This window comes from Zophobas morio, unplaced genomic scaffold, assembly GCF_036711695.1.
Source record: "Zophobas morio isolate AGI-343-1 ecotype UQ-CSIRO unplaced genomic scaffold, CSIRO_AGI_Zmor_V1 ptg000021l, whole genome shotgun sequence".
NCBI classification, from domain to species: Eukaryota; Metazoa; Arthropoda; class Insecta; order Coleoptera; family Tenebrionidae; genus Zophobas; species Zophobas morio.
Window position 1 is genome coordinate 28,738,047 of NW_026972126.1, and position 22,769 is coordinate 28,760,815.

At 37.7% G+C, this 22,769-nt stretch overlaps 5 protein-coding genes and 1 long non-coding RNA gene across 8 annotated transcripts in view; 3 read left to right on the top strand and 3 right to left on the bottom strand.

Annotated features, from left to right (window-relative positions):
• LOC135133034 (protein rhomboid) overlaps positions 1–8,667 on the bottom strand; it is a 47,521-nt gene extending 38,854 nt beyond the window's left edge. The window contains exons 1-4 of the mRNA XM_064061264.1: positions 8,582–8,667; positions 7,863–8,143; positions 7,668–7,691; positions 6,608–6,772 (exon numbers count right to left, since the gene is read on the bottom strand). Coding sequence (XP_063917334.1) covers positions 6,608–6,772; positions 7,668–7,691; positions 7,863–8,099 — 426 coding nt within the window. The 5' untranslated portion in view covers positions 8,100–8,143; positions 8,582–8,667. The remainder of the gene's footprint in view (positions 1–6,607; positions 6,773–7,667; positions 7,692–7,862; positions 8,144–8,581) is intronic.
• Positions 8,668–9,055: 388 nt separating this feature from the next.
• Exo70 (Exocyst 70) lies at positions 9,056–11,952 on the top strand. 2 transcript variants are annotated; one of them, XM_064061262.1, is made up of 13 exons: positions 9,057–9,226; positions 9,274–9,439; positions 9,504–9,703; positions 9,756–9,870; positions 9,924–10,153; positions 10,200–10,365; positions 10,421–10,614; positions 10,687–10,866; positions 10,919–11,153; positions 11,205–11,421; positions 11,472–11,580; positions 11,629–11,762; positions 11,811–11,952. In XM_064061262.1, the coding sequence occupies exons 1-13, from the start codon at positions 9,176–9,178 to the stop codon at positions 11,911–11,913; spliced, it is 2,100 nt and encodes a 699-aa protein (XP_063917332.1). In that variant the 5' UTR covers positions 9,057–9,175; the 3' UTR covers positions 11,914–11,952. The 2 variants fall into 2 exon arrangements, with proteins under 2 accessions (XP_063917331.1, XP_063917332.1); XM_064061261.1 differs by having other exon boundaries at positions 9,056–9,226; positions 10,919–11,421.
• A 99-nt stretch (positions 11,953–12,051) lies between these two features.
• On the top strand, positions 12,052–13,360 carry LOC135133035 (gastrula zinc finger protein XlCGF7.1-like). 2 transcript variants are annotated; one of them, XM_064061267.1, is made up of 2 exons: positions 12,052–13,148; positions 13,205–13,360. In XM_064061267.1, the coding sequence occupies exons 1-2, from the start codon at positions 12,368–12,370 to the stop codon at positions 13,231–13,233; spliced, it is 810 nt and encodes a 269-aa protein (XP_063917337.1). In that variant the 5' UTR covers positions 12,052–12,367; the 3' UTR covers positions 13,234–13,360. The 2 variants fall into 2 exon arrangements, with proteins under 2 accessions (XP_063917337.1, XP_063917336.1); XM_064061266.1 differs by having other exon boundaries at positions 12,052–12,280; positions 12,338–13,360.
• A 4,305-nt stretch (positions 13,361–17,665) lies between these two features.
• On the top strand, positions 17,666–18,147 carry LOC135132610 (uncharacterized). The gene is made up of 2 exons (XR_010281058.1): positions 17,666–17,882; positions 17,936–18,147. It is a non-coding gene; the product is annotated as an uncharacterized LOC135132610 (long non-coding RNA).
• Positions 18,148–18,584: 437 nt separating this feature from the next.
• On the bottom strand, positions 18,585–20,569 carry LOC135132609 (zinc finger protein 431-like). The gene is made up of 2 exons (XM_064060751.1): positions 20,306–20,569; positions 18,585–20,079 (listed from the first exon to the last, which is right to left on the bottom strand). The coding sequence occupies exon 2, from the start codon at positions 20,067–20,069 to the stop codon at positions 19,188–19,190; it is 882 nt and encodes a 293-aa protein (XP_063916821.1). The 5' UTR covers positions 20,070–20,079; positions 20,306–20,569; the 3' UTR covers positions 18,585–19,187.
• A 344-nt stretch (positions 20,570–20,913) lies between these two features.
• LOC135132374 (RE1-silencing transcription factor-like) lies at positions 20,914–22,579 on the bottom strand. Its single transcript, XM_064060449.1, has 2 exons — positions 22,464–22,579; positions 20,914–22,199 (listed from the first exon to the last, which is right to left on the bottom strand). Exon 2 carries the CDS (start codon positions 22,183–22,185, stop codon positions 21,001–21,003), a length of 1,185 nt encoding a protein of 394 aa, XP_063916519.1. The 5' UTR covers positions 22,186–22,199; positions 22,464–22,579; the 3' UTR covers positions 20,914–21,000.
• Between the last annotated feature and the right edge of the window lie 190 nt (positions 22,580–22,769).

Below are 22,769 nucleotides of genomic sequence, written 5' to 3' on the forward strand. Positions count from 1 at the left end.
TTTTTTTCGTCTCCTCTTTTTGTTAAACACGCACCAATCCGGTCGGACGCAATTATGTGCAAAATTTGATCGGAGAATGCGCGATTTACATATTCAGGAGGAAACAATTAATTCTGTTATCTGATTTTCCGGTCGATAATTAAATTAATCCGAGAGCAGGAAACGGGACTCCGAGCCAAGAAGTTCACTCTTGTTAGTTGGTAGACGTCTCGGACGCGATTTACAACCTCCTGAGTGAAAAATACGCTACTCGATGGCCACGAACGCCGCCAGAAATCAACAACAAAGGTACGACCTGAAATTTAACACAACTAGTAGATCAACTACCATCTTTAAAACTACACAAATGCAAACTTCTTGTTAACTAAATCCCGTTCCCATGGTAGCAACCTCTTTGTGTAAACACCACAACCACAGAATCATCGCCGCCTTTATCGGCAAACCGTGACAAAAATAAAAATAAAATCACATAATTAACGCCCAATTTCACGTGGCCACCTTTCTGAAAAGAAAGACATCTCGCCTAAAAAGAACACACAAATTGACCACCCAAAATCCAATAAAAGGGCGGTACCGCTCCGTTTGTCCCTTTTTTACTCATCGCCCATCTCTCTCCGACCCAACAAATTAGTATTATTAACCATCTGCCTCGGATCTCTACGCCGCGATAGCAGCACGACGAAAAAAACGAAAGTGCGTAAGTAGTACTCGAGCCGGTAGTAATCGCATTCGAAGCGAGTTCTCGACGCCGAAAACAAAAAAATGCGCCACTGTCGCCAACTTCGAACGGTACTGGCGCGCGGAAGGGGTTTCGTTAGGTTTTCGCAGACGGAAACGTAAGCGGCGACAAAAAACGACGAAAAAGTGGCGCGCAGGTAGTACCTCGCGGTTTTTTTCGCTAAAATGTTGACGAAGTACGTGGACGTCGACGGTGGTTCGTTTGGAGACGAGTTCTAATGCAAAAACAAGAGCGACGATTACGTTTGCATAAATTACAGTAGTACTGTGTATTGGAAATGGCGTTATTCACGCCCAGAAGATGTCTCATTTTATTTTCACCAAGAAAAACGTGAGAGCGGACTATCGGCGACACGGTGGCCGCAAAAAAGCGTCGAAAAGTTTACTGCTAGGTGGTACTTTATGGTATTTCAAGTGTTTTTTCCTACAGAACGATATCAAAATTTATCAACCGATACTAATGAGTTTGTTTAACACAAAACCAACATTAAAGTAGTACTGGGTGATATTAGTCACATTATTCTCGCTCAAAATGAGCTCCATCTGTTTCTGATCACTAGCAACCGTGAGCACCCGCCACGCTGAAAGCCGAGAAATGTCAAAGACGACATCTAGATAGTACTTTGTAGTACTTCTGGGATTTTTTTCGCCAGCGTGATGTCAAAATACATAAAAGGTGATAGTAATAGTTTTAGGGGTCAGCCTTCAACACAAAGTTACAAAAAATCATATCCATCACTGATACTAAAGCAGTACCGGCCAACAATAGTGGCACGATTTACGTCCGGAAGAATTTTCATTCGGTTTCCATAGAGAAAGCGTGAATGGCGATTACTCATGATAAGACACAACACCAATACACCTTGAAACTAACATGCAGGTAGTACCTTTTGGTACAAGATGACTTTTTTCGCTAAAATGCTTCTACAGTGAGTGAAAATCGGTATAATCACTTTACCAACATGGTCTCAATATTACAGACACTATCGTTAAGCCTGAAGTAGTACTGGTAACCATCAACTGCCTCCTTTCCACCCGGAAGTGGTTTAATTTGGTTTCCAAAGCCAGCAGTATAAGTGTATATTACCTTTAACTGGATAGTAGCAAAAAAACGTTTAAGATGCAACTTGTAGGTAGTACTTTATCGTACTTATGTGAATTTTTTCACGAAAACCAAGCCAAAGTGGGTAAAACCTGTCAGTAATCACTTTAGAGCAAGTCTTCAACGCAAAAACAAAAGTGGCGATCACTGTCGGCAACATTGTGGTCGTACTGAAAAGTGCTGGCGCCATTATTCGCTTACCCAAAGGGTTTTGTTTGCTTTCCACAAATGTCAACTTGAGCGCTGAGTACCAATGACACAACGACAGCGAAAAACCATCAAAAATATGACCCGTAAGTAGTACTTTACGGTACTTACAAGTGTTTTTTCGACAAACGGTTTAAAAATTAATGTCGATTGTAATCGTTTTCCTTAACCCAAAACCAAAATCTGACAAATATTGTCAACACTGAAGTGGTACCGAATAGAGACGTAGCGACATTACGCTCATTGAAAAGGAACTTTATCTACTTCTTATTATTAGCAAGCGTGACTGACAACTACTGGTAACGCGTTGGACGAGAACACATGTCAAAAAGATGACATCGAGGTAGTACTTTAACGTACTTCTAGGATTTTTCAGTAGAGTGATGTGAAAATACATAAAAAGCGATAGTAATCGCTCCCATTGGGGACCAACCCTCAACACAAACACAAAATGTGATCTCTTGACTACAATATTAAAGTAGTACCGGCTAGCACTAGCGACACAGTTTACGTCTGGAAGACTTTTCATTTGTTTTCCATTGAGAAGGCGTGAGTGCCGATTACTCATGATTATATGGCAACGCCAATACGCCTAGAAAATTACACGCAAGCAGTACGTTCTAGTACCACACGATGTTTTTTCGCTAAAATGATTCCAAAGCGGTTCAAAATCGGTATAATACCTTTGTAAACAAACTCTCAATACGACAGACAACAATCGCTAACACTGAAGTATAGTACTGAGTATATAGCGTTAGCAAATTGACATCCGAAAATCGTTTCATGTGATTTCCAAAGCTACAGAAACACGAGTGGATATTATCGATAACACGGTGGCAGCAAAAAAACGTTAAAGAGGCAACATGTTAGCAGTACTTTATCGTACTTATGTGATTTTTTTTTCACTAAAATCAAGCCAAAGTGAGTAAAATCTGCCGATAATTGTTTCACAACAAGCCTTCAACGCAAAAACGAAAATAGCGACCGCTACCGGCAACATTGTAGTCGTACCGCGAAGTACTACCGCCATTATTCGCTCCCGGAAGGGGATTCATTCGCTTTCCATAAATGTCAACGATAGCACCCACTACTGACGACACGACGGCAGCGAAAAAATGCCACGAAGGTGACATGTAGGCACTACCTTATGGTACTTACACGGGTTTTTTCGCTTCGATGATGCCCAAATGATACGGACACGAAAACGGGAATTTCGTCTGGGACAGGGCGCCGATCTCGCGATAACAAGTGACAAACGTGCTGCACCCATGCCTCCCATGTTATGAATACAAATATGCCGTTTCCATAACACCGCCGACGACCCACTCGTCATCGCTGTTGCCGTGGATGCCGTTCCACGGACCACTTTGATGAAGGCGAAGAATAACAATAAGACACATTTTAATATTTTATTAATGTGCCTTTGATACCGGCCCTGACTTCTATATATTTCTTCGTTGGGGTAACGACAGGAGGGACGGCGGAACCCGGCGTAAATGGCTTTTTTTATGAATTTGTTTTTGCGGACGGGGGGATTTATGGGTGAGCCGGTGGTACCGGAGGCAAGGGATAAGGAATTTGGCCGGAGTGCTCGTGCGTATTATGATGGTTGGTTGTTTGTTCACCACCTTGAGTTATATTAATTAGGGATCTTACAATGTACAAACGATTGCAAAAGTAGTACTGAAATGATGCTTAGCAATCTCAATATAATTTTAGCAGTAGTTAGCGGTATAGTTGTGCAGTGGTGGTACTTATTTCATAATGTTAAGGTACTACCACATATTATGGGCACTAATCAAAGCCCACGCAGTATTAAGTCTTAAAGTAATGCGAGGTCGTATGGATCTGGCACCCGGTACTGACGGTACCGCGGCGGTACCGGCGGTACTGGTCGCAGAGGCGCCTCCCGAGCGCGCAAAAACGCCGCTCCTCTCTTTTTTGGTCATTTTCGGCGTGACATAACTGACATTCCGGCCCCGTCCGGATTAATTAAAATAATCACCGTCGGTAGCGCCACCGGCCTCCGATCAGATAGGCCGATTATTCCCTCATTAAAGACCGCATTATCTTTGTCATAAACCTTCTGGTCGGTCGCCTCTCCGTCCGAATTTATTTCTTTCGCAGAAGATGAAAATTAAAATTGACTAATCGCCGGCGTCCGTCTGTTGTTATTTTTTGGTCTCTCTCTCTCTCCTTTTCGTATACGTACGGCCGAGAACCGAAACCAGTTCCTGAATGCCGGTGCAATAATTTTCGCAATGAGCTTATCGACTCGGAGTTAGTTTCAGGTAGGTAGTGGGCCTCCTGATGAAGGTGCACCACCCGCGTTCGGCCTTGAAATCGACCGTCGTCGCAATGCGAAGAATTCGCCAAGTTCATCGCGACAAAAACAATGATTCTTACTTTCGACGGGCTTCATCTAGTGTAATTTCGCGTTTTTTCGGGAAGAAAACGGTGATTATGGGACGTTTTTTGTGCGTCTGGGCTCGGTTTGGGGCCATTTCGCCTTTTTCGCAGCTTGAGGAGGAGGCAGCAGCGACGACGTGCGGAGGTGGCTCTGTGGGGAAAGTCGTTTTTTTTTTCATTTGTAAATATTCCAAATTAAAAATCTCTTTAATTTTCGGAATTGCAACAATATCCGTAAAAAGGCATTTAATTTTTTTTTAAGAACCTTGATTCTCTTAGCTTCACGTGATTGAAGCAAACAAGTGAATTGCTTTCAGTAGTATCTAACATTAAAGTAGTAAGTGAGTGCTTACTATCGGCAACACTATAGCAGCGAAACATCATCAAAAAGGTGACTCATAGGTAGTACTTTACGGTGCTTTCACGATTTTTTTCGCCACAATGATATCAAAATTCACAAATCGGTACTTATCGCTTCGCGCGTTATGTTAAAGTATTACGAAATGTACAATAGTCTTGGCAGCATTATTTCGAAGTTCACTTGCGAACAAATGTCAAGAATGGTTTCAGCAGTCTTGAAAAGAGACACAATAGGTATTAAATTATTCTAAATTATTCATAAATTTACGTGATTACGGTACTGCTCACAGAGGGATCTGTAAACTCAACAGAATTGGTTATTTTTCAGTGGTACTGACGATTATATATACGATAACCAAAATTTAGAAACTACATTTGAAAAATTAGTATTAATAGTAAGGGTCATAAAATTTATTTTTAAAATAACAATGTTGGTAGCGCAGCTATTTGACACTTTATGCGGAGTAACAAAAAACGCCTCGGTGTTGCCAACATAATGTTTTAACATGTCATATGGTACTACCATGTATTATATTATGGCCAACTAGATGCTTGATAAAAAATAAAATTACTTACTACCAAGTGAGCAAAAATATTAGTACTAAGAATGCTAGAACTAGGTACTCGAAAATCAGCGATAAATTTGATCATATTTACACTTACAGAATTAGTGTTGGATTCAGGACCATAATATAACATTAGGGTTTAAAACAGTACTATTACGCATAGTGTATATGTATATCTTAGGAAAATCATTTAGATGGTAAAACGCTAAATAAAATGTATGTCATAATCCTGACCAACAATTTGATAATGTCACCTAAAAATTCTGCATGGTAAATCCTATTTAAATTTTGTATTATACTCCTGCAGTTGTGGTTTATGAATCCGCCATGATTGTTTATACCCTAAACATCCAGATAGGGGTTATCATAAAATAAATAAAATTTCGCAAAATCAAAGTAAATACATACTTAAATTTTATTTAAAAGAAATGTTCAAGTAAAAAAAAACTTAAATAAAAAAATTTAAAAAACAATAAATCCCTAAATATCCGGCTTCCTTCAGCTTCGTTATCACAACCAGTCAGTTTTGGTCTTGGTCAAAATTTTTATCTGACCCAAATAATCCCATCTCCCCCATTAATTATGTGTCAGTTCGTCTACCCTACCTGAACAAGACGTCACCTCCACCCCGCTTTCCGCCACACACGGTGACAAAACCCCCACCGTCCGGCCCAACCCGACAATGGCCATCCCCGAAGAAATACGTCCTCGCCGGTCCGAAGCAGCTCACTGTTGTGACTACTTTGTCGGTGTGAAACGGGCATAAAGAGCACCGGATTTGACCGCCTTATTTATTGCTTGTCATACTAACGAGGAATTTGAAAAATGTCATTATCGTGGGCGGTTTGTTAACTTTATGGTTAATCAAACGAATTAGGTGGGCAATTTGTTAGACGCGGCGTCTTCGCTCTTTTCGCTCTTTTCCATTATCATAAATCAGCTTTTCGTCGTCGTCGGGTTGGCAACGACAGATGGACCGGAAAATCGGCGCGATAAACGTGCGATTATAAGCGAATTAGGCCGGAGGGGTAATGGGAGAATAATTAAACACTGACGGCACGAATTAAACGATAAAACAATAAGACAAAAGAGTGTTGTTGTTGTTGCTGATGAGTGAGCGACCCCAAGTTGCTGTGACTTGGATTGTTTGGGGGGTTAAAATAATAAAGTTGAATGGAAGTTTTTTTATAAAAAGGAACAGAGGCGGTGGGGAACGTCGACTTACCACATTGACGAAGTCTTGGAATGTTATCGCCGGGGTGTTGGCAGTTCTGGCTTTCTCTAGAAGTATTTCGCGCTTTCCGGTCCCTACTCGGTGGCGGAACTCGGGGTCGGACATGGCAGTGACTAGGTCGGACCAGGGGATTTCCCCAAAGCCTTCTGGATCGTACTACAATAAACAATGGGATTTTTCAGAGTTTCGATTTTACTCCCATTATTTCGTTTTTCGATGTTTATTTTTGCCATTTTTCGATTTCACAATTTGTTTACTTTTAATTTTTCAAGTTCGCGATTTTAATTTTTCATTTTCTCGATTTTAAGCTTTTCAATTTTTCAACAAAAAGAAGAAATTTATTCATACTTAAACTTCGAAAAATATTCTAAAATCGGAAAATCCAAAAATCGAAAAATTGGAAGATTAAAAATCGAGATATGGAAAAAATCAAACATAAAATTGAGGAAGCGAAAAATTGCAAAATTGTAAAACTAAAAAATGGAACACTGAAAAAACGAAACATTAAAATGTTGAAATCGAAAAATGAAAAAACTGAAAAATTGCAATGAAAAAGCGAAAAATTATAAAATCGAAACATTTAATAATTACGAAATAAAAAATTTGAAAAATAAAAATTGAAAAATTGCATAATTGAATAATTAAAACTTTAAAATCAAAAATTGAAAAATTTAATTTTTTCGAATTATTAGTTTTTGGTTTTTCAGTTTGCGTAGTAATAAAAAAATCGAAATTGAAAAATCAAAAAATGAAAAAACAGAAAAATCAAGAAATTGAAAAATTAAACATCGAAAAATTGCAAAAATTGAAAAATTAAAGAAAATTGAAAATTTTAAAATAAAAATTCGAAGAATCGCAGATCAAAAAACTTTAAAATTGAACATTTTCAAAATAAAGATTGAAAAGTTGAAGAATCCTTAAAAATTCAAAAATCGATGTCATTAAAAAAAAAAGCTCCTACCATATAATATAAATAAGTACGATAAAAACAATAATTTTCGAACTTGCGCAAGTTTGAATTTGAATTTAGTTAGTGACCAAAAATACTTACCTTGTCGAAAAACTGACGCCATTGCTGAAACAAAAAAACCTACCGTTAAAAATTTAAACCAATTTAAAACAACAGCAACAGTTTTTCCGCAAACAAAAAAAAAACAGCGCGAGCGAAGCTCGCTACTCCGACAAAATAATACATACACCAATACCTAAATAAAACATGCGTTCTTAGAAAAATGTATTTCTTTACATCTCTTAATAAAACCCTCCTCAATTCGGCTTCGTCCGATTCACTGGCTAAATCCGTGTGATCGGTGTCGTAATGATCAGGATCATGATCCGGAAATGAATTCAAAGATCCGGTGATTGTGGCAATGTGTCCTGGTTCGATACCGGACTCTTCGGACTGCGCATGTGTTAAACTAGTTCGAAGGATGTGACTTGTAGAGGGCGATACTCGATGGGGCCACGCTGAATGCGAGAGCATAGTATGGAGACCTGCATAGAGCGGTTTGCGGCACGGCTAAGCCACTGGAAAAAATTCAAATTCATAATTTAGATGCAAAAAAAAAACAACCCATTTGTCGATCATATAAAAGACAACAATTTAAAAAAGAAAATGTACAGGGTATCCTAAATTTTATTTTTTGTTAGTTGCAACATTAATATAGTGCAAAAGATTAGTTTAATGGCAATTTCTACATATAAAAAAAAATCGAAAAAAAAAATTGTAATGTATATGTATGTTGTAAACAAAGAGATTATTGTCTGAAAAAAAATTCTAGGACACTCAGTACACCTACTACATGCATATGTTACAATAAAATAAACCCAATGCAATAAATCAGCAGAAGCACAAAGTCAACTAAATAAAGAATGATTCTAAAGTCAGTAGCAGTAGTGACAATATTGTCACAACCAAAGCAAAAAAGAATAACCTGCTATCTTATTTTCCACGTTTCTACTTACCTTTCTGGACGAAAAACGTTTCCACGCACACTTTCCCCTCCGCGACCCTTTTCAAACCCTTTTCCCTCTCAAACCGTCCAAAGAAAAACGAAAAAAACACGAAAACAACAAAAACACGCCACTTCTCCCACGGCACTTTCCGCACTCTTGGTATTTCCACTTTTCCCTAAACGTCAACCCAACGAAATTTCCCTGTTGTGAAAATTCATCCCCTTTTCAATCCCTCCCTATGTAGTCGGACTTTTAGGCAGAAAATCGTACATCATTTGAAGGGTTTCATTGATTTTAAACACAGTCAATCAGTGGAAGTTTCGAGGACGCGTATACGCAAACTAGGTGAGAAATTTAATGCTCCGCAAGAAAATGAGTCTTCGTGCTTGCGTGATTAGAGTTTTACTTTTGGTAAATTGGGTTAATTTAAAATTAACGAAATGGGTTTGATAATGTTGGTAATTTTCAATTTATCAGGTTGATTGTATTGTTTTTTTGGGGGGCGTGACATTGAAGTGTCAACAAGGAAGTGTCAGATTTTGAATAGGGACAATTGTTAATTAATTTAATTGTAAGCGAGTAACGGAAGGTGATGGTTCCAGGATGAACATTATAGAAGAGCGGACTTTTGAAATTACCAGCAAATTGGAGAAGGTAATTGGGGGATTGGAGTGACATAACCTCACTTTTTGACGTTTCAGGAAAAGGCCAATTTGTCATTGTTGACAGAAAGGTTGCAAAAAAGCTCACAAATAACGAAGGGCATTGACACTATTTTGAACACTTTTGAGGAGAGATTATCGAGGTTACAAGACACCATTTTACCAGTTTACAATGATACGGAGAATCTACAAAAGTCGCAACAAAGTATCCTTGAGATTGAATGAATGTCTGTGCTTTTTTCGTAAATGTGGTTCTTAACTATGAAAAGATATTGATCGCACCCTCGTCTTATTAGACAACGTTATTAGCTATTATAATGTATCCAGTGAGGTAGAAAGTGTTATTGAAAAAGGACCAGGTGAAGGAGGAATTGAATTAGAGGAATATCTTCACTCATTGAACAGATTAGCGAAGGCACAGAATTACTTTATAAAACAAAATCCTCAAAGCGTGGAACTGGAGAATGTTGTAAGTTTGTGTATCATTTGCCAACTGATTTTAATATTTTAAAATTTTTAAGAGAACGTTGTTTGATAAAGGTAGTGACAAACTTAACTCCGAATTCAAGACAATTTTGGACAAATACAACACCCCCATGCTGCCTGTGGTACTCCTGGACCTCATCAATTTTGATGGTAATTTTTCCAATTTTGAGATTTCCATGTAGTGACTTTTAATTTTCCACTAGATACAGGTACCAAAGACAGCAAAACTCCCCCAGTTCAAATTCCGGAACACAGCAAAGCCTACTTAATCAAAATCGCCACTTGGCTTCTGGACAACAACAGAGACGAATATTTGACAGTTTACGGTAAAGTCAGAGGTGCCGTTTTGCAACGTTCGTTAACGATGTTGAGAAACCACCAAAAATCGGTCAGCGGGGGAAGTGTCCACGGCGTCGCCAGTTCTCCAATGCTGGTAAAGTTTCACCAACCCAAAGAAAAATAAATAACTAGGTTTCTAGCGCCCCAAATTCCAAAACCGGCACGAAGCCACCCGAAAACCGTCAACCAGACGATTACATCATGCCTTGGAACGTAAAGCAAACAGGATGTTCTTGAAGGCGTCACAAACTTTCGAACACTCAACTGGATTAAATTTAGGGACACGAAGAGCGTCATCTCATTTAGGTATTTTTGTTTTGTAACTAGGTGGTCCAGGTGGTGGGTAATAATCGAAATTTAGATCCGTCGTACAATGGCGAAGAATACGACAACGAACAAGAAATGGAAAACTACCTAATTTGTGTGGTAGCCCTGCACAAACTAATGCAAATTGAACAATCTCTAATCAAAGGGATAATAGCCCCCACCCACCAACCCCGAGTTTTCGAACTCATCGTAAGGGAGGCCATGGACACCATAGTCCAAGATGGCGAGGTAAATCCACTCATTGATGGATGAAGCTACCAATCAAAAATCTGTCCTAATTGTGTCAAATTTTTTTCACAGAATATCGTGTCACGTGCGAAAAAATGCATCAGCCGTCACGATTTTGGTACCGTTCTTGTGGTTTTCCCCATTTTAAAACAGTTACGGGCGTTGAAACCCGAATTTGAACGTACGGTCGAAGAGTGCGATTTAAACGTAAAAGCCAAGTTTGACGCCATATTGGGGATGCTACATTCAACGGTAGGGCGCCATGTTTTCGCCGCCTACTCGATGAATGTGATTTTTTTTAAAGGGTTCAAAAGCTTTGGAGGATTTTATTGAGAGTTTGAGGTCAGATTCTGTGACTCAGTTGCCCAGCGATGGCACAGTCCACGAGCTTACGAGCAATGTTATTATGTTTTTGGAGCAATTGTTGGATTATACGGATACTATAGGGATAGTTTTGGCGCAGGATGCGAATTATGCGAAACAGTTGGAGCGGTTGAAGGCGTCTGATCATAATAAGGCGTTGCTTGGGTTATATATAAGTATTTGGTTGGAGCGGTGGAATGGCCTTAAGTTGATTGAAACATTTTTAGAAAAAGTTTTGGTTCAATTAAATCACACTCTTCTTAGTAAGAGTGAACAGTATGGAGATGCGGCTCTAAAGGCTATTTTCAGACTCAACAATAACAATTATGTTTTGAAATCACTACAAAGGAGTTCGCTTTTGGAGTTATATCTTATTTCAGAACCAAAATGTGAAGAATATTACTATAATTCCATTCAGGAGCATAAAAAGGCTTATTCTCAGAGGTGGCTATTGACATTAATTTATTTTTCATTTACTTATGACTGATATGTAGTTGGGGCAAACTTTTAAACTATATTTGGTGTGACGATTCCCCCATTAATTTACTCCATGGTGACAAACTTAGGGATAAAGATAGAGCTATAATTAAGGAGAAATTCGCAGTGAGTACATAATTACGTGTAAAATGAACATAGTCACGTGAATTTTAGGGCTTCAATAAAGAAATTGAAGACATCGCTAAGGTTCAAAGGGGTTACTCAATACCAGATGTAGAACTTCGAGAGAGTATAAAAAGAGACAATAAGGAGCTAGTTATACCTAAATACAACGCCTTCTATAACATGTAAGTGCAATAATTTGCAAGTAGTAGCTATGAATGTGATGCCTTTAGGTATGCTGGTGTACAGTTCACGAAGAACCCAGAGAAGTACATAAAACACAAACCAGACGAGGTGTCTGCCGTTATTGATCGATTTTTCGACGTAGCAGCTTAAGTGTGCGCTAATTTAAGTCAAAATAAAGGTTTAAAGTACTTACGAAGTTTTGAAATCTTGACCTTGCGCGATTCTAGAGGAAAGCAGGGAGAGGAAACTGTCATCCAGCAGGGTCGCCAACTATAATGACTTTGATTTTAAAAATTAATGCGCAATAATTGTTGCTATTCTTGTTTAATTCGTTTTCAATTAAACTGCTTTTTACACAAAATTTGTCTGCTTTAAATGCTATAAAAGAAATTGTTGCTATAGTCGTTGATCGTGTTGGCGCCCCTGCGCTTCTGTCAATTGTCAGTACGTCACAAAAATTATTTAAAAAAAAAAACAATTCCTCTTTCAGGAGAGCCTCAAAAACTGTCACCCCCAGGTGAAAACCATGCATTTTAAATTTTTAACGAAGCTTGTGAATTTCTGTTGGTTTCAGTGACAGCCCCAACCAGCACCTTAACCTAAAATGCTAGATGATAGAAACACGGATCTCTACCAATTATCGTACGTGTATAGCCGCAATGAGAAACTGCCCTATCAGTGCCCCTTCTGCGAACAAAAATTCCTAACAAAAATATTGCTTCGAGTCCACAAACAAAAACATACTCTGACTGACATGGAAGAAGACAGTTTGACCCTTTATTGCGTCGAGTGCGGCGAGACCTTCACCACCCCCAAGATCCTCGCAACCCACATCGCACACCGCCACCCCGCTAAAACCTTCCTATGCGAAACGTGCAACAAAAGCTTTAAGACCCGCCAGCAGCTCAAAATCCACGCCACGATCCACAGCAAAGACAACCCGTTCAAGTGCGAGCAGTGCGACAAAGAGTTCAAGCGCAAGCCCTTGTTGAAATCGCATTTGAAGAGCCACGACGACGCGAGGGAGTTCGAGTGCGAGTTGTGCGACAAAGAGTTCAAAACGAAACAGCAGTTGCAGAAACACATGATGTTGGTGCACACGGACATAAAGCCGTTTTGTTGCGAGCAATGCGGGAAGGAGTTCAAGTTGAAGCAGACGCTGCAGAACCACGAGAAGACGCACTCGGAGGAGAAGGAATTCCGGTGCGATTTGTGCAAAAAGGAGTTTAAGTTGAAGCCGCAGTTGCTGAATCACTTGAAAATACACAGTGATCTAAAACCGTATCAGTGCGATGACTGTGAGAAAAGCTTTAAGTTCAAGCAGCAGTTGCAGAATCACCAGATGGTGCACTCGGGGTATAAGCCGTTCGAGTGCGAATTTTGTAGTAAGGCGTTCTCGTTTAAGCAACAGTTGCAAGTGCACATGAAAATTCATTTTCAGTTGAAAGATTTTTTGTGCGAGAAGTGTGATAAGGGGTTTCGTACCAAGCAGCAGCTGCAAGTTCACCAGAAGGTGCATAAATAATGGGTTTGTTATATAGTTGTTTTGTTTATATTGTTTACAAATTTAAATAAATTATGTTTTGAAAAAATAAAATTCATCTCATCTTTTGACTTCCCGAGCGTAATACCGTGGTTTAATAAAATATCACTCCTACACTTGTGGTTTATGAATCCGCCTTGATTTTTTACACAATTTTTTATTATTTAATATGTATATCACTAACTGTAGGGTTGGCAACATGGACGTAATAAAGTAATAAAATCAAAATAACACGACGGCAAAATTCTTGCAACACTTTAATAACAAATAAATTACGAGACTATAAAGCAGCTTTTAGAGTTCACTTAGCGACAAACACACACACGTTTACGGTTGCAGTGACCTCCTCTTTTTCCTCGGAATAAACAGTGTACAGCACAGGCAGAATGGTTTAATTTAATTCCTTTCGCTTCAGCACTCAAAACATCGCAAGTAAATCGCCTAACACGAATATGTGCTAAAAAGTGAAAAAAAGAATTATAAAATCTAATCGAAATTTTTATTTTTACCGAGATTTTTACCTTGTTGACTGTCCTCCATTGGTGACAATTCTTCTCCAAGTGGTAAAGAATTGCTTTGTGAGATACAAATTAAGGCAAATGTTGCTATTATGACTACTGTAAGCGTGTTCATCGTGGATTTGTGCTAACACTGCTAACTAGTGTAATATAATACTAAACAAGAGAAGACACAGACGATTTATTTATACCCATCGTGGTGGGATTTTTCCGAAAGGTAAACAGTGTGGACAAGGGACTTCACTGTAATAATATGTTAAAAGAAAGATGGTTCATTGACTTTACAATATAACTGCAATTAAATACTTGTGGTTTATCTCAGTGTAAACAAGTGATAAAGTTTAAACTTAAGAAGTTAGTGATTTTTTGCTTTTACTATCCGCATAATGTCAAGGTCGCCTTATATTAAAACCCAATTAATTGTAGCACCACTCCTCAGAATTTTATTGGAAAAGCTTCCTATTTTCGTATGATTATTGGAAAAATTTGTTAAAACTGAATAATAACTTTTAAGTAAAAAGTGCATTTAACATGCATATTTATCTTTTCAATTGTACATGGTAAGCATTCAGTCACATTTATAGTTCAAAGAAAGTGAACAAAATAGGCTTTGATAATACTTATCAATTGTAGTATTTCTCCTCCAGACTGGTGATTAGGAAAAACCAACTAAGATATTCTTCTCTCGCGTATTGCTACGGGATGGAAGAAATCCCCTCGTTCACCTATATAAAAGAGCCGTTGATTTCTTGTAGCAGTAGTATCAACACCGCAATCTACAGTACACCACCATGAATAAGTTAACACTCGCCTTCGTTCTCGCAATTTTTGCCTTTGCGTGCAACTCTCAAGTTAGTTCACTGCCTGTTGGAGAAGAAGAGTTACACGTGGTTGAGCCCACTCAACAAGGTAAATTTGCATACATTTTAAATAAAATCAAAAATAACTAATTAGAAATATTCTCTTTAGGTCACATTCGTGTCAGAAGGTTCACCTGCGACGTTCTTGGTTTCGAAATTGCAGGAACAAAACTGAATAGCGCTGCTTGTGGTGCTCATTGTCTAGCTCTAGGGAGGAGAGGGGGTTATTGTAACTCTAAATCTGTTTGTGTATGTCGTTAAGAATGTAACAAAATAATAAAATTGTTATTTAAGCCACACAGAAATTATTAGTGCAACGTTGGTTGCGTATCTCCCAAAAACAAATTATAAAATTGTTTTTATAAAAATAGTATGGTAGTTTGGGGCCCTTGTATTAACAGCCCTGAATGACTCAGGTTCATGCTACACCGCTCTTGAAGATAGCGCAATCTCGTGCACTCTTTGGGTGTTTTTAGAGAATGGTAGAACCGGCGCTGCACTGGCGAAACCCCTCTTTTCCTGTCGTATCAAAGCATTGGTCCTTTCATTTCCGTTTTGGTCCATGTGTCCAGGTATCCAGCTGAGTATAACTTTTTTGTTGTGCTCAGCTGAAGCCTGGCTGTCTGCGAAAATGCAGGCAGATTGCCTCGTTTAATTAAACGCCGGAGCCTGATCCCTTACCGAAGACTGCTGTAGTTATACTAATATAATAACGAACAAGAGAGGAAGTGGGTGATTTATTTATACCCATTCTGTATCCTGGTGGGATTTTTTTTCTTGAGCTAATCAATATGGACAAGGGACTTCACCGTAATGTGTTCAGAATTATGGTTCACTGACTTTACAATAAATAAAACTGTGATTTATCTCAATCTACAGTTTAAATTCAAGAATTCAGTGTAATGTCAAGGTCAGGTTACTCATACAACGTTAATTATGTAATAATTAACAAAAAATGAAAATATTTGTTGCTTATAGAATTATTATTGTACTCAAACAAAACTGTATTTTTTATTTTTACAATGTTATTCGTTAATTGCATGAAGGTAGGTTAATTAATTGCATTCTACCTCCATGGTTAACAGAAAAAAAAAATAAAATAAAACAAATCGCCTAAAAATTACTGAAAGCCTGTAGTAATCATTCATTACCACGCACAAGGTTTATTGATTATATCACATGATCGAAAAAAACTTCCTCTCAAAAACTGTGCTGGCAATACTGTTCTTTTCCAACGAAAGTTACCTTTCAGTTTGACATTTCTATTGCTATTGTAATAAAAAAAAAATGCTTGAGACAGAACACACAACTTTATTGTCCACAGATATTTCCGAAATAGAGTCAAGCCAAGAAAGAGTGAGTGGTCTTACGTGTAACAAGTATCATGGTAAAAATCAGGGAGTATAAATCGTAATAAAAACGAATAGTTTGGAAGTGTAGATTTTGGCAACACTTTTTTTTAAATAACACTGTGACTCACTAGAGATTTTTTTCGATCGTATGGTATACTTTTCTACGTGTGTTTTTAATAATGCAATTAAATAAAACTCTATAACAAATTATTATATGTAATCAGGTGGGTTACTATTGAATTTTGTGTTACCTGCTTTACTAATTTGACTCAAATTTTTGTTCATAATGTTATAAAACCCACAGTAAATCACACACTTCTACAAAAATGGTTATAACTTTTTATGTGACTCAAATGACAAGTCGAATTTGACTTCTGCTGTAAATAAAAGTCAGAAATTATGTTTTTATTGTATTTATAATTGTTTAGATTTTATTTAAATGTCTTCTAGCTATTACGGCACATGTGGGTGAGAACAGTTCCCGTCATTTTTTTATGTAGTATCACCTTAATGACGTCGAACTTTCCGAGTGTAAGCTAAGGAAGTATGGTAGTGTTCATAGGACGAACGGCGACTGTCAGGTTTTCTCGACGTTCCATGACCTTTGGAGTACGAAAAAGGAGATTTCCCGTTTTTGTCTGTCTGTTTGTCCGCCATCAGATATCGATAGACAGATAATTTGTAAAACTACCACATCGATTGTTAATCACATTTTATGTGTTATGAATATCAAAACACTAACTAAACTTTGTCTAATCATTTCCATCAACAATGTTGTGATGATGTCACCTTAAAATTGTGCATAGTAAATGTTATTTAAATTTGATAAAATAATATAAAATAACACGTGTCTAGGTATCAAAATAATAAAAAAAATTGTTTCATAACATTTTACACTTTAACTTTGAAACTGCAAAACCAAATGTTCTGAAAACGCTTTAAAGTTAAACATTGTAAATCGTTAACCAAAATGTATTCGTTTACCCCCACTCCCTCCCACATTGATGACGACATCTCAAAATTTTACCGAATAAATACTATCTAAAATATGCAAAATATTATGATAGACTAATATAAATAAATGAGGAATCTATTCAAAAGATCAAATCAAAAGAACGGCTCACCCCATTTTCCCGAAAATTTAAGTACACCGTACTTTAATTATTAGTATTATACTGCACCTGTTCAAACTGATGTATGTGTCCTTGCTAAAATGTTGATCATATCATCACAAAATTTTGTTATGGAAAAATTCATTTGAAATATAGGCATAGCATGCTTCTTTACCTATATACTTTAACAGTACACGCATATTTTAACATATATAGAGAGAGGTCGTCATAAAAAATAAATTTCGCAAAAAAAAATTATATATTTTCAACAATCTTTATTTGTTGGCCTGTACTCAAGGGTGAGAGAGAGTTCTGTCCAAATAGCTTGACACCAATTTTATTACCGAAAAGTGCATTTAACACACATATTTATCTTTATATTTGTACAGTTGCGCTTATACATCAAAAAAATTGGTCGAAACTTATTTGGAATATTTCCACTTCAAAAAAAGTGACCAAAATACGCTTTGATAACATTTATCAGTTGCACACTCTCCTCCGATTAATGATGGGGAAGAACCGTCTAAGATATTCTCTTTCGTATCGCTACCTATATAAAGCAGCCTCTGACTTCTTATGGCAGTAGTATCAACAGAGCAATCTACAGTACACCACCATGAATAAGTTAACACTCGCTTTCGCTCTCGCAATTTTTGCCTTTGTGGTCAGCTCTCAAGCTAATTCGTTGCCGGTTGGAGAAGAAGATTTGCATGTGGTAGAGCTCACTCAACCAGGTAAATTTGCACCAATTTTAAGTGTAATAAATAATTAAAAATATTCTCTTCAGATGACGTTCGTATCAAAAGGTCCAATTGCAAGGGTGGTATTTGCACTAAAGAATGTTGTACTGCCTACTGTAAAAGTCGGGGCTACAGATACGGGTCCTGTCATTATAACGGCCCCTGTGTGTGCCAAAATTATTACATTGCATGATTAAGTACATATTTAGTCAATGACGCCGTTAAGAATGTAACAAAACAATAAAATTATTTTATTGCATTTTAGAACCATAATTTTGTTTATAAGCACCTAAATGCGAGCATAAATTAACCTTTGTGGCACAGATTAATCAAAAATTCCAAAGCAACGAATGGCTCAATTATTTAAACAAGCTTCTATATTCAACATTTATTAAAAATAAGGAAAATCATAGAGTGAATTGTACAAATATCAAATATCCGAACTGTCAAGTGTCAGCAAAAGGCGGAAGGGCATGCGCGGCGGACTTGAGGCCACGCCCACTTTGACCAACTTTGACTCAAAATTGGTTACTTTTTCAATACCACACCACTTGATATTCCCCTACGTCTCAGCTGATTAAAACTGTCAGCTGTCAGTTTATGTAACATAACATATTTACATATCACCAATGTCTCGTTATATTGTTACTAACACAAAGCAACAGGTAGTGGATTTTTGACAAAAAAAAAACAACATTTTATACATATAACAAATTTAATCTTCACGTGTATGTAGTGTAACGTTGGTTGCATACATCACCAAACCCACTTTTGAGTAAATTATCAAATTGTTTGTTTTTATAAAAATAGTGTGGTAGTTTGGTGTCAACAAGATTATCACACTGTGAATCAGTTCCCAAAATATTCTTACGACTCGTGTGCTAAATACAGCTCCAAATAAAACAACACGTTCTTTAAATTTGTGCGTACAATCATGAAGTTATCAACAATTCTGACAGTTTTACTCATTTCGTGTCTACAAACCGAAAGTACACCGACTTCTGAAATCATCACCGTGCGACGATCACCTTGTGACGTCATCGGTTACGACATGAACAAAGTTATAGTGGACCACTCAAACTGTGCCCGACTTTGCACCCTGCATGCAAAGACCACCGGATTCTGCGACGAACTGGGGGCCTGCATTTGCAAAAAGAACACACTAAAAAAACCTATGTAACGCAATTATAAAAACGTGTATTTTGAAAATAAACACACTTGAATATTCGATCTTGTAATTTTTAAATGAAGGCGCGGCCAACTCGACCAATCAACCAACAAAAACCGCAATTTCATGTTTTAAAACAGAAGCGATAATTCTTCTTGTTCTTCAGCTTCTTCGTTCACATCACACTTGTTTCTTCTGATTGTGTTATCAACGTGTTCTTTTATTTTGTGACGGATTAAGGGGTTCAAGCTGGTGAATTTAGCCGAGCATTTATTGCAATCGAAACTTGAGGTATGCTTGAGTTTATGAACGCGGAAATGGTTGGCGTTGGATGTAACGAAAGCGCATGACGTACACTTGAAAGTTGGTATGTCGTCGAGTTTCGGGTGTCTTATTTTACGGTGGAAGGCGAGACTCTGGCGATTCATGGTCCGAAATATGCATTGATTGCATTTGTACCATTTGTGCACTTTTGACAGGGTGGCCCTTGAAGCTGACACGTTGACTTTGTTTCGTGATGTATCAGGGTTGTGATTTTTCGGGTGATCAGTCAAGGATTTGGCGGCAGCGTCTTCTTTTAATCTAAAATCAGAGTGGTTCGTACGTTCTGGGGTACTTTTCTTCTTTAAAACCGCCGGGTTTTTGTCTACTTTTCGACATCCTCTAGCGTGCTGTTTCAACCAAATTAGTAAGGAGTACGTCTGGAATGAACAGTTCTTGCACTGATAAAGTTTGCAGACGAAGTTTTCTTTTTGTTGTTTCCTGCCGTGTATTCTTTTGAAGTGTTGGTTGAAACGCGTTGTTAAACTCGTTGTGAAATCGCACTGTTTACAAGAGAATATTTCTGGGAATCGCTTACACTCGAATTTGTCTTTCTGTTGTTTATGACATTTTACGTGGTTGAGCATGAAGAAAATTGACTTTGTTAAATATGGACACTTTTTGCAAGAGTGGATGCTTCCATACTGAAGCTGGTAACCCCGTTTGTTGATTTTTCGATATTCTAAAGCCATTTTTCTGGACCTGAAACAAAATGTGCGTGGTTTAATTTGAAGTTCGCGCTGTTTTAGGTTAGTTTGACTGAATGACAAGTTACTGATGACGTCAGCACTGCACCCATTTCACAACCACCGCCAACACACTCGCCAGAACACGACTATTTCTTTAATAATAATACTTAACCTCACTTTAGTTATACATTTATTTTATTTTATGGAAATACCAGTATCTTACCGTTCTGTGATCTTACCTTATATTCACTAAATGACAAACTTCACAACCTTTATAATATTATAAGCAATTGACTAATGCTGGGGAGCAGCCCGATGGATCACTTACTTCATACTTTGTACTAGACGGAATATCACAAAAACTATGAACAAATATTTTAAATCAGACTAGGGGGACTAGGTTAGATACTAATGGATTTATAATGTGTTTTAATATAAGAAATAATTCTGGTGCTTATTCTGGCATTAAAACGGTTTATTAGTAGTGTATATACTGTGGTAGTATCATGGTGGTATAAAATAAACATATCTGTCAATCAGTGACCCTCCACGAGTACGTTCATGAAATGGGTGAATAAATTAAACACGATTTTTGATGTTTCTTTTTTATTGAACTTGTATATTCCTCAAACCACATGTTAAAATAAAGCCCATTAAGTCACACTATTTAATGCTAATTAATAAAAAACTATTTAATAACAATTAAAAATCTGCACCAAATCACCAAATTCTACACATAATACTGAACGTACAATATCGCTCGCTTTGACATTATTGTGCTTAGATTGCGCAATTTTTGAAAAGTGATACCAACTTAATTAAAACCGCGAATTTAAAAAAAAGCAAAAAAAGTATAAAATTTTATTAATTAAAAGAATACAAAATCTTGTACAATATTCCAAAATGTTACAAAACAGTCTTGTATATCTCCTTGTCAATGCCGATTCTCCTGGTGTCTCTTCAACGAGTGCTTCCTCTTCGACTTAAACGTACACTTCTGGCACTCAAACCACTGAATCTCGTTCACATCCCCATGTACCTCCTTCTGATGCCTACTCCAGTGGTTTTTTTCGATCTCCGCCCCACACTCCTCACACTTCCTCCACATGGACCTCCTCACCTCCTTAGCCCCACCACCACTCCCATGTTTCTCCCTCCTGTGCTTCGTTAAAATGCTCTCCACAGCAGTGCGAAAAGTGCACTTTGGACACTTCATAATCTCCGGCGTGTGCTTCGTCTCCACGTGATACTTCAATGTCTGTTTCAACTTCGCTCTATAATCGCACTTGTCGCACTGAAACCACTGAATATTTTCCTTGGTTGTGTGTTTCGTGACAAGGTGTTTCCGCAAATTGGCCACAAATTTAGACTTGTAGTCGCAATGGTTGCACTGGAACCACTTCACTTCCAGATGGTTGTACCGGATATGGCGCCGTAAAACAACCTTAAGTCGGGTTTTCCAGTGGCAGTGGTTACACTCAAACCATTCGGCGTCTTCAGGGGACGTGTGCTTCATGTTGATGTGTTTTTGGAGGACATGGGCTTTAGTGGATCGATAGGGGCAGTGGTCGCATTCGAGCCACTTCTTGGAGTCCCAAGCAGGGTGTTGGCGCCGAATGTGATTCTGCAAACATTTGAAACGAGACACTTTGTAGTTACATTTGTCGCATGAGTAGTTCGTTTCAGGTTTTATATGTTGATATGACTGTATTTTTAGCTGTGTGTTTATTGTGGATATACAGTGTGGTTTGGTAGCGGTTTTTGTGCAAGTGATTTGGTGTTTGAGCCACGAGAGAGCGAAATGAGTTTGGAAGACACAGTTGGTGCAAGTGTATCGCGTGAGTAGGAATTTGGTTTCTTTTTGGTTGATATGGTGGTGGTAGTGTTGGATGTGCTGGTTGAAGCATGTGATTAGGTGGGTGGTAAAGCGGCACTCGTAGCATGAAAAAGTCTCCAGAATCTCGCCACAGTTGAATTTATGGTGGACTTTGTGGCGTCGGACATGGTTTTTCATGAAGAATATGGATTTTGTGTAGTATGGACATTTTTTGCATCGGTGGACGCTTTTGTAAAATTTGGAAGGTGCGGTGTTTGTCCCGTGGTATTCTAAGTGGGCCATTGCTCACAGAACGTCTGAAAAAGAAGTAAAATTAAAAAAACGAAAGATCAAAAATCACAATGAGAATAGTATGCAACCAACAATTCTTATGTCATAGAAAGTGATGGTACATGATGAACGTATTTATATTTCCCGCCGGTTCATTTTCAGGTTCGCCTACAACGAAATACCGTGACAGCATTTTGAGCATTTACGATAAAAATTCTATTTTTAAAAGGGTCAACAAGTTGGAATTTCCAAAGTCCTCACTGTTGAGGACTAAAATTTAAATAACTCACCAGAATAATATTGAAAAATGAAAACCAATAACGAAAAACTACTCAACGCAACATAATCATCAAAGATCATTGACATTGATTACAAAAGATGAGCAAAGTCGAGATTAGGTGTTTATTTTTAGAACACATGTTTGCGCTTGCGTAAGTCATACGATAATGAAAATAATGTATTTTACGCATTAGAAAAGTTTTTGTTTAGATGAGACATAATTACATTACACGCAGCTGTATGTAGTTATTTATGAGCAAATAATAAATTAATATGACCTTAACTGAGTAGGTAACCCTTTATACACAACACTAGGG